General features: G+C 44.9%; 1 protein-coding gene across 5 annotated transcripts in view; it reads left to right on the top strand.

Moving 5' to 3' along the window:
* Positions 1-10,095, top strand: part of Dram1 (DNA damage regulated autophagy modulator 1) — a 42,843-nt gene extending 32,748 nt beyond the window's left edge. For 2 of the 5 annotated variants that reach the window (XM_029482949.1, XM_021174176.2), the window contains exons 5-7: positions 3,231-3,289; positions 7,015-7,107; positions 7,640-9,606. In XM_029482949.1, the coding sequence (XP_029338809.1) occupies positions 3,231-3,289; positions 7,015-7,107; positions 7,640-7,684 (197 nt within the window). In that variant the 3' untranslated portion in view covers positions 7,685-9,606. Of the gene's footprint in view, positions 1-3,220; positions 3,290-7,014; positions 7,108-7,639; positions 9,607-10,071 lie in introns of those variants that run through there. The other 3 variants (XR_003837828.1, XR_003837827.1, XM_029482948.1) reach the window with 3 other exon arrangements.
* The last annotated feature ends 1,140 nt before the right edge of the window (positions 10,096-11,235 follow it).

Raw genomic sequence — 11,235 nt, 5'->3', positions numbered from 1 at the left:
ATCCCAGGAAAACTGACAAACCGATTCAGACCCCAGTCAGTTTTAAGATTCTCAGTAGTAGTGTTCCCTAATTCTCTCCCCCTGGTACCTCCTGAGTTCCCCTGTTCCTTGGGTCATTTTGCACCAAGCCCAGGACCAGGAGGTTCACAAAAGCTATTGGCTCCCCTTGGGTCTCTGTTGTCAGTCTTTTGTCCAGAAGGAAGAAAGGGTAGGTTTTAAGTGATTGTTGATGTCTACCAAAGTGCAAGTCTCAACAAGAGTAATGATGGGTCTCCTCTCCCCTCCCCCTCCCTCTCCCCTCCCCCTCCCCCACGTGACCTGAGACTTCCTGTTTTTCCCTGTGGGCGTGGTTTCCTCTCCAGTGGTGCTGCGCTCACCCCAGGAGCTATCCTAGAGCCAGGCTCTGGCTTCATCATAGAAGCTATGGAACTTTTTGACATACTTGAAATATGGCTAGCCCAAATTGAGATCTTTCCTAAATGTGAAATAAACACACTCATTTCAAAGACTTGATAGGAGAAAAGGAATGTTGTTGAGTAGATGACCTCTGACCTCATTTTTCTCTTTTTGGTGGGTGGTGAGGAGTGGACTTAAACACTTAAACTCATTGTGTAGCCAGGCTAGCTTCTTATACTAATAACTCTATATTCTTACACATTAAAATATCTCCAGTATTTGATTTATTATTATTTTAAAAATTCCCTCTCTCTCACTTACTCTGTGTGTGTGTGTATACAGGTGTGTGTGTGTATACAGGTGTATGTGTGTATACAGGTGTGTGTGTATACAGGTGTGTGTGTGTATACAGGTGTGTGTGTGTGTGTGTGTGTGTGTGTGTGTATACAGGTGCCCACAGACGCCAGAAGAGGCATCAGATCCCCTGAAACTGTGACTTATAGGAGGTTGTTAGCTGCTTGCCATGTGTGCTGGGGACCAAGTTCATGTCCTCTGGAGGAACAACACACACTCTTATCAATGAGACATGTCTCCTGTGTCATCACAATTAATATCATTTGACATATTAGGGTAAATAGGATATATGTTACCTATCACTATATAAAATAACATCAATAATACATCAATATTACTATAGGCACAGTATAGTTGGGTTAAATTAGATGTACATTTTTTCATTTGCTTTTGGAGGTGAGGTTTCTCATCTGTGTAGCCCTGGCTGTCCTAGAACTTGCTCTGTAGACTAGGCTGACCTCAAACTCTCAGAGATCCTCCTGCCTCTGCCTCCAAAGTGTTGGGATTAAAGATGTGAGCCACCATCTGCCAGCTTCATCATCATGTTGTTGTTGCATGTGTTTGTTTGTTTGTTTTTGAGACAGAGTTTCTCTGTGTAACAGCCCTGGCTATCCTGGAACTTGCTTTGTAGATCAGGCTGGCCTGGAGCTCTCAAGAGATCTGACTGCTTCTGACTCCCAAGTACTGGGATTAAAGGCATATGCCACCATCTCCTGCCTTCCTTTTAGTTTTAAAAATGTGGCTACCAGCAAATTTAAACTTAATGCATTGTAGTTCTGTGGGCTTGGGGCTCCTATAGAGAGGTCTTCAAACTTCAAGACTCAGATGAAGCTAACCTGTGATGTATTCCCTGGCTCCCCAGATGACAGTGCCGATGAATGAGTGTCTTTTCACCTGAGCTGTTGCTGTTCCCGGCTCTCTTCTGCCTAGCATAACCTGTTCTCTGGCTTCATCTAATGGGACTTTAATATTCCCGAGTGCTGAGGCTGAGTCTGTTTAACTGAACATCTACACCAGGTGCCCTCAAGAGGGCGCTAAGGGTAAATAGATGAATCAATAGACTTTGAAACTAGTAGAAGCAGGAGGGTGGTCATTAGATGACCAAGGGATCGTCTGTGCTCTCCGCTGCTTTTATTCTGAGAAAGGGAGAAGTGCTGAGCTTTGCAAAATATGAAGGGGGAGGGGCAGGGGCAGGAGGAGCTGATTGATTTCAGCAGAGAAGGCTCAAAACATGGCTTTGGCTCAGCATGTTAGACTGATACCTTGTGGTTTTTTGTTTTTTTTTGTTTTTTTTTTTTTAAGTCCTTCCAGACCTTTTTATTTCCCCATAGTTTTTTTTTTTTTTTTTTTTAAATTCACTTACGTCCACTGGTGTTTTGCCTGCATGTATATATATCTGTGTGAGGATGTCTTATCTTCTGGAGCTGGTGTTACAGACAGTTGTGAGCTGTCATGTGGATGCTGGGAATTGAACCCAGGTCCTCTGGAAGAGCAGCCAGTGCTCTTAACAACTAAGCTGTCTCTCCCACTCCCCCTTTTAAAAAACTTTCTAAGTTCAACCTTGCCCTTGTTGAGGCTGTAGCGCCCAGGGAAGGCAGAGGTCTCCGTGACTGGCATCCCTTTTGGCTCTATAATTCTGGGTCAGGGGGAAGGGGGCTGCGCTTCTATCCAACTACCCATCAAAAGTCTATTTCTACAAGGTAGTAGTTTGAATTTGAAAAATAGCTTATTTTTCTATATTACTTACTTGAGTGGAACAACCGGAAATGCTCAGGTTGAATGAAATGTAGACACAGGTTAAGATTTACCATACAAACCTGTTTTAGTGTTCCACTGCTGGGAGGCACCGTGACGGCGCTTATAAAGGGAAGCATTTAATTGTGGGCTTGCTTTCAGTTCCAGGGGCTTATAAGGTTCATTATCATGGTGGCAGCAGGGAACACAGCGGCAGGCAGGCATGGTGCCAGAGAAGTAACTAAGAGCTACATCCTGATTCAATGGCTGAAAGGGAGGAAGAAGATACCAGGCTGGGTGTGTGGTTTTGACTTCCAACCAGGCCACATCTCGCAATCCTTTTAATTCTATCAAGGAGTGCCACTCCCTGGTGACTAAGCATTCAAATATATGAGCCTAGGGGACCGTTCTCATTCAAACTGCCAAAACATTCAAAAAGTATTGCTAAGGAATAACTGCATCTACATATTATAATTTATTGATTTATGCACTTTCTATATGGTACGGGGAACTGAACCTAAGGCCCTAGGCAATGCCGGGCAATGTTCTGTACCTGTGTTGTAAATTAGCTACCGTCGTGACCGAAGGTCTGAGATTAGTCCAAGATGTTCATATCACTGGTCTGATTGTAGAAATGTAATGCTTAGAGATTGTGTAATAATTATGTTAATAGAATCATTTTAATAATTACAAAGGCTCCAATTTCTCCTGCCCTTTCCTTAACGCACTCCTCTTGTATTTAAAAGTGATTGCCTGTGCTTCACTTATTTCTATAACCAAGCTGGAATGGAATCCAAAAGAAAAGGTAACTGTTTGTCCTCAGTAGAGTCTGTGAGACTGTGGCTGGCGAATCCTAAGAAGGATCACTGGCCTTTCCTAGAATGGGTGGGAAAGTGTGGACTCACTGTGATATGGACTCAGCTTACTGCTGGGGGTGTGTGTTGTGTGTGTGTGTTGTGTGTGTGTGTTGTGTGTGTGTTGTGTGTGTGTGTGTGTTGTGTGTGTGTGTTGTGTGTGTGTGTGTGTGTGTGTGTGATAATTAGCTCCAAAAGGCAGCAGGGAAGCAAAGTTACAGGTGCAATTGGCCATTATTAGCATTTCATGAATCCAAGGCAGCTGCTGGTCCACACACTAGCACACGGTGAGGGACATGATCAAGACAGTTGTGCAATGGCAGGAACATGGGATTTGTTGTTGCTTTGGGTTTCTTTTCCAGACAGGGCTTCTCTGTGTAGCCCTGGCTATCCTGGAACTCACTGTATAAGCCAGGTTGACCTTGAACTCACAACAATCCACTGGCCTCTACCACCTGAGCATGTGTGCCACCACTGCCTGGTGTTTGGGTTCTCTTAAAAGCAAAAGTTTTTTTTTTTTTTTTAACTCTTTCTTTTTCCCTGACTCTTGAATCTCTCGTGTTCAGGGAAACTGGTCAGTTTGGGGAGCCACCTTCTGCCTTAGTATGTGTCAGTGTGGCCAGAGTGGATAAATGATGCTCGGGACACAAGACAGATGAGAGAGAGTAACGGGGCTTTTCAAGGGGCAAGAAGAATGTCTTCAACCGAAACAAACAGGAAGACAACTGGGCCAATGGAAGAGCCAGAACTGTGCTGGGCTGCCCTCAGACAGTTCTCATGAACTGAGTCTATGGGAATGTCCAGGAGCAAGGATAGCTGTGGGGAAGTGGGTCCCCAAGGAGGCCTGGAGTTCAATGGGCAAACAGTGGCCGTCTTCTGCCAAACATATCACTTTGAAAGTAAGAACGATTATGAGTTGAAGTCTGATAGTGTGTTGTAGAACCACAGAAGCAATAGTTAATTCTCACCTCAGGCTAGGGCATGGTATCTATCCCAGAGACCAAGAGAAGGACATTTTTAAAGAAGGGAAATAGTTGTTCTTGGCGGACATGCTGAGCAGTTCGAGGAACAAGGGCCCTGGATTTAAGCAGAAAGAAAGTGTTTTTTTTCAAAAAAAGCAGTTTCAGAAAAACGTTGGGTGATAGGCTAACGGTAAGAGGTGAGAGGAAGGGCGTGGGTGCAGTGATGGGCAGAGGAACAGTGTGATTAGTGCAGGAGTTTTCCAAAAGCACCCAGGGTTCTCAATGGAAGACATCAAGACAGCTACGGGGATAATGCTGAAGGAAAGAATGCTCCGGCTAGGATTTCTAAAAAAGTGTTTTAACTAGCTTGTCAAAAGGTCACAGTGGTAGGAGGTAGCCCTGACTGAAGGATGCTCTCTCCTCAGGCCAAGGAGACTGATATAGAGTCTGTGTGTACTTCAATTCTCAGCCACTAGGTGACAGTGTTTTACCACAAATCAAGTGCAATCCAGGGTTCAGCATGCTGAAAATCGGTTAGCTTCTTCCATTTTCTATCTGAAATTGTAAAAAGGAGCAGGGTAGGGCGGGTATCTCATGCTTGCAACCCCAGAACTCCAAAGGCCAAGGCAGAAGGAGCATGACTTTAGGACCAGCCTGGGCCATGTAGAGACCTTGGCCTTAACAAAAAGAGCATCAAAATATCTAGTGTCTGATTTTCTCTTTACTGAAGCCCTCCGATGCTGCCTTCTGTTTCCAGTATCAATGGCTGCAGTGTGGACCCTTAAACCAGTTGTCTGGGTAGAGTAATAGTTAGGCACTGACCTGAATTCCATGCAGTATATTACGCTTTCCTTATATTGTATCAGCATGCCTGAAGAGGAGGGTGAGGATTGTAACTCATTGCCATTCATATAGCTAATTCTGCATTTATACACAGAGTAGAGAAGTTGGGGCTCTGATTCCATGCCCTCTCTGTATCATGTGGCTCAGGCTATCAGGCTTGGCCGCGGGGCCTTAAACATAATGAGCCATCTGCCAGGCTTACCCTTACATAGTCTTTAAATATTTGTGTTATGTGTGTTATGTGTGTGTGAGTGTGTGTTGCCTTCATGTAAGCATTCACACCATGTGCTTGCTTGGTGCTCTCTCTTGGAGGCAGAAGAGGGTTGGGATCCCCTGGAATGGGAGATGGCAGACACTTGTGAGCCACCATGTGGGTCCTGGGAAACAAGCCCTGTCCTCTGCAAGGGCAGAAGGTGCTCTTAACCTCTGAACCGGCTCTATTGCTTGTTTTTGTAAGCCATCCTCATTGTCCAGGAATGATCTGGGCGGGGTAGGGTATGACTTCTGCTGCTGGCACCAACAATTAGTGGGCGCTGGTCTCTATCCTGGATCGGACTGGCTGGGCTCTCCTCAGTTGTGACCCTGGGTGAGAACAATGGTTGGAGGTGAACATCTGTAGAGCAGAGTCTGACGTCATCCATTAAATCTGTGGACGAGCAGAAGGTCGAAGAGAAGGGCCATCATCCTAGAACTGACTTGTTTACTTGACAGCACGGACCTCAGACCAAGTGTCTACAGACTTGGCATATAAGCAGATCAGAACGCAGATGAGGGTAAAGAAATATTTAGAGAGTGCTTTTAAGTGAATTATAGTGTTTTAAAAAGCAGATGAACATACATACATACATACATGCATGCACACATGCAGAAAGGGAGATGGGAGGGGAGGGGACACACACACACACACACACACACAGACAGACAGGCGGACAGACAGAGGGATACTCATGCATATATGGAGGCCTTTTTTACTTCTGAAACAGCATTGACATATTTTCCTATTTTGTGAAGATGAAGTATGTCGGCTAGCAGTGTAGTTCAGTGCTAGAACACTTTCCTAGCTTACGCAAGGCCCTGGGTTCAATCCCCAACACCACAGAAGTAAATAAATAAATAAATACATACATACATACATACATACATACATACATAAATGTTCAAATTAAATAAAATCAAGAGAAATGGAATGAGCTGATGAAACATGGGCTTTGACCTTGTCTAGCTCAACCTCCACCTGCTTCATCATTTCTCAACTCCAGATGCGGCTGGCTCATGGCATCTTTTGTCTCCAGAGCCATCCAATGCATGATGGGTCTCTTGCTTCTGGCATTTGCTCTGCTGCTGTATTTGCCTTATTGTGCAAAGCAGCACTCTGCAGAATCAATACCCACAGTAACAGAGAGACATAAAAACCTATCAGGGTGCCAAGCTGGTCTTATGGGTGTGCACACATTCATTCTGGGACGATCCCTGGGAGGGAGTACCCTCTAGACACTTCAGCGACTCCTTCAACTATGGAGTTCCCAGGGCAGGGCAACAAAACCAAACCCTTTCTTCACTGGGGTCCAAATTTACCTTGTGGTCTCAGTCATTGTGTGGTCCTTAATTTCCCTTTTGAAGTTCCCTGTAGCTCAAGTCTTCAACCTAGAAGTGAGAGCTATAGAGAACTTTGGCACTGCTTGAATTCCTATCAACCGCTGACTAGTCTCTGACCTCTGGGCTGCAAGGATTTGCATCTGAAATTTCCTCAAGGTCACAGTTTGTGTTCGCTGGACAGTTTTGTCTTCTGGTCTGGTTATCTCGTATGTCAGGTGATGTTGTTCCGGTGACGTCGTTTTGACTAACTCCTGCATCTTTACTGTTGCTATTAGGATTATATATATCACGTGGTGAGCGCCATCTGCGAGTGGACCGTGGCTTTTGGTTTTATTTTCTATTTCCTAACATTCATCCAAGATTTCCAGGTAAGGACTTAATCAACTCAAATGTTGTATGAATCCCTGATGATTAGGATTAGTGGAAATTTAGAGAAGTTCTTGATTTTTGAGAAACATTCCTTTTTTACCCTTATAATGTGTTTGGGTGTCGTGTGCTACATAACATTATTAGCTTATTAGACACACAGGTCACTTCACCAATGAAACTTTCATGCTATTTGCCATTCAATGCTCAAAGTCCAGGCTGTGTTCAGGTAGCCCTCACTAGTTCCAAAGACCAGAAAATATGATCATGAAAAAAAAAATTATGTTGTTGAAAAACATTCCTAAGACCCAGGGAAGGTAAGACAGGATATTCAACCTCAGAGAGATTCTCACCTCCTAGAACAAGTGAGTTACTGGCTAAAATGATAAAGCCAAGAGAATCCTTCAGGACTCAGTCCAAGCAAGGCACGATAGTGGGAGTCCCCTGTTAGGTGGGAGAAAGTGTCTGAGAATGGCATACTTAACGCTGGCATTGTTTCCATCTTTGATGTTCCTCTTCCCACTGCCTCTGTAGAGTGTCACTCTAAGGATATCCACAGAAATCAATGATGACTTTTGAAAGATCGAGAATCCTGTCTCATTCAGGGAGTGTCGCAGACAGTTTCTGGAAGTGGACAGAGGACGGACGGGCTTGGATGTCACCCTGATCGGGACTTATCTGTGGCACATCCGGGACTTGAATTTCATTAAGAGTTCCTAGTAGTTCAATTTACAAAGGTATGTTTCCCTGGAGGATGGATAGCACCAACGACACTGTAGCAATATTTTTATATTTTCTAAAACAATCTTTTATGAACAAATTCATATGCAAGGAAGATGAGGCATTACAGAGAGGGGAGGATTATTTTTGTATAGATTCTTTAGACTTTTTATGTAATAATGATTTATGAAAATACACTAAGAGAAAAAAAATGTTAAGTTTAGTACTTTTTATTAAAGAAGCCAAATCAGGGCATATTCACTTTAAAATGTCATTTTTTAAATACAGTGACCTGCATACATTTTCATCACAAGAGCACTTATACAATTCAATTCAGAGTGATTATATACCCTAATGGTATAGATTTGAGTAATAAACGAACACTTAAAGCGCTCTGAATTTTCAGTGCATTAAACAAATGCTTTTATAGTGAAGGCCTCAAAACCATTTACAGTGCACATTAACCAGCGAATGTGGAAGACCTCGGTTTGAAAATTCAGCCCCCTCATTTACTTCTCCGAAGGACCCACAGCTTTACTGCCACTGTTAATGGTGGGCCCGGGAGCTAATTCCAGGTAGGATGGGCTCATCAGGCAGCTTAGAAATGATCAAACTGCCCTTCTCTGTGACCCGGCAGCGCAAGTTAAATTCACTTCTCAGTTTCCCTGTAAGCCAAAGAGAACGCAGATCCAAGTCAGGGAGAAAGGAGAGCGCTCATAGAAACTTCCAGATGTGGGCTGCTTTTATCTGCTCCTATCAATGCCTGTGGGCCACTATCAGGGAGTCAGGCTCTTTCCGAAGCAAGGCCTGGAGACTCTGCCTTTCATGCAGTTCAGCAATGGCAAAGAAACGCCAGCTGTTGTGGAGGAAGAAGTGGATAACAAGATCCCCAGTTCCATATCTAAGTCTGGGCCAGTAGGAGCTGCCCCGAGGGCACGTTCCGAGGACAGAGCCCATTTGGACAGCCTTGGTGAAAGGGTACCTGGCGATGGAGGGGCATGCAGCAGTGCCTCCTTTGGCTGCTGAGTGAAGGGTGCCGCTCAGCAGCCACTTCCGCCATGACATCCTGTGTCTTCTTCCTCAGTGTGCAGTGGTGGCAGCCAACGTCCATTTCTGAGTCCCCTGTAACTTTTCACAGTACCGAACATGCCCATTGTAACACTGGAACAGAAAGACAGTGGCTGTCATTCTGATGAGCGAGAGAGGAGCCGATACATTCCCTGTGGAAGCTGGGTGGACTGGATGCATGCTGTTCTTTGCTTTGAGCAGGATCATTGGTTGATGCCTTCCCAGAATGCACTTGGCTCTCTTCGCTTCCACTGGAGACCCGACCACGTGCCTTTACCCATAGTGGGACACAGTGCCTTGTGGCATACAATAGGTGCTTAATAAATACTCATTGAATGTATGCACGCATAAATGAATGAACAAGTAGTGACTAGGGATGTTTGAGGTGCTAAGGGGTTTATTTACTCTAGTTCACGGGTATTCTAAGGTCAACAGCTAGTCTGTGCCAATTAGTAATGTTGTCTGTTTTGCTTTGTGAACACACCTGTTCCAGCTGTGTGAGCTTCATGATTGTGTGACAACTCTCTCCTGGACAGATAGCACAGAAATTGTTACATGGGCTAAACCTGTCTTGGCAAACCGAGAAGGCCCCCAAATCACCCGAAGTCACACTCTGCAGATTCCCTTTTTTGGTGTTATTTTTAATTTCTACAAATATGTATTTCCTTGGACTTCGTACCTGAGAAAGTAAAATAAAATATTTCTTTATTTTAGTAATTTGTCTCGGTTGCATTATAAGCCGTCACCTGGGGGCTGTTGTGAAGTATAGTTATCTGGGCTGGTTCTGGATTGCGGGATGTTTGTTGTAAGGGTATGGCTTGACCTGGGGAGATGACTCAGTGGTTGAGAGCGCTCACTGCTCAAGCGTAAAGGCTTGAGTTTGGCTCTCTAGCACTCATATAAAAGCCGAATGTGTCAATGGACCCTGCTACCCCAGTGCTGAGAGGGGACCGGGAGTCGGGAGGATCCCTGTGACCAGCTGGTCAGGCAGCCTTGCAGAAAAACAAGAGAGCATTGGGTTCAGGGAGAGGTCCTGTCCCCGGGAAATAAGACAGTCTCATAAGAAGCCGACACCTGATACCCTCTGGCTTTTGCATGCACACACATGTGTACACCCCAGATACACAGAGATAGACGCATACAAATAAAGATGTGGCTTAATCCTTGTCTTTTCTTAGTTCCCGCAGTGTTGTATGTGGGCAGGATCGGCTCATCTTTGTGGATTTTCAGACTGTTTCAGAACTTTGTATCAGTCAAGACTCCTGGGGGTACAGGCTGCCCAACGACCAGAGCATCAGATCTCCAGTGCAGAACTGATGTTAGGGACTGCAGGACCAAAGGGTGCTACGGAGACTTCATCTGCTGCCCTGTTTTCTTCCTGATTACTGTTTTTAGGCAGCCTTTCCTCTGGAGGAGTGAGGAGGCTTCTAGAACTCTTAAGTCCGCAGCCTGTTCCAGAGAGGAGAGAGAATAACAACTTCTAATAAACAGTAGTTCCACCAAAATGGTCAGGCTTGAAACTTCGCTCCCTGATTGGTTGGCTCAGGTCATGTGGCTGTCGGGTCTGCTCTGATTGGTTACATGTCTAAAAGAAGGCTCAGTCAGCATCATCCAAAATCGGTGGGTTGATGCTGGGTAAAGGTCTCCTCTGAAGAAAGGTTGTAACAAGCAGGCTGTGGACAGGTAAACGAAGGCCCAAGTTGTTTTGAGAGCAAACCAAGCTATACTCAGTAGTAATCTTTCAGATCAAAATTAAGTCATTTCAGTAACACATATGCCTTTTGTTAACATGTAAGCTGAGGCTCCTACGTTTCTATCCAACCTCTGTAAAGTTGACTAGGCAGTGATCACGTTTTTCAGATGAGGAAACTAACAGAGCTGTCCAGCGACCTGCGAGCAGTCTCCAGCCTGATGGTGACAGACTCCAGTCAGATGATGGCGACAGCTTCCAGCCCCGACTCTGTTTTCCCGATCCTATTCAACTGACCCCCTTTGTTTTCCCTTTTAACACTAACAGAGGATTCCACAGAAATTGCAAATTGCATTTTATAAACCAAATTAAGTACATCAGTGCCGAACTGTGTTTGGGTTTCCTAACATCCCTTACATGTGGCGTTGTCCCGTGTTCTCCCCCCTCCCCTCTTCTTTTCTGTCTTGCTTGGAGACATACTGGTCTGGTGTTTAAGCTTGGAATGAGGGGGGTGGGGTGGGAGGGAGATAAGTGGTCTCCCGTCCCCTCCCTCTCCCTAATTCTGGCAAGCTGGTAAAGCCAGCTGTCTACCCACACACATACGCTTGGTCTGGCTCTGAATACCCCACATTCTCAAGTCCAGAATGTCATG

This window comes from Mus caroli, chromosome 10, assembly GCF_900094665.2.
Source record: "Mus caroli chromosome 10, CAROLI_EIJ_v1.1, whole genome shotgun sequence".
NCBI classification, from domain to species: domain Eukaryota; kingdom Metazoa; phylum Chordata; class Mammalia; order Rodentia; family Muridae; genus Mus; species Mus caroli.
The sequence above is the reverse complement of the archived record's forward strand: the minus strand, read 5'-3'. Positions and strand labels throughout refer to the sequence as shown.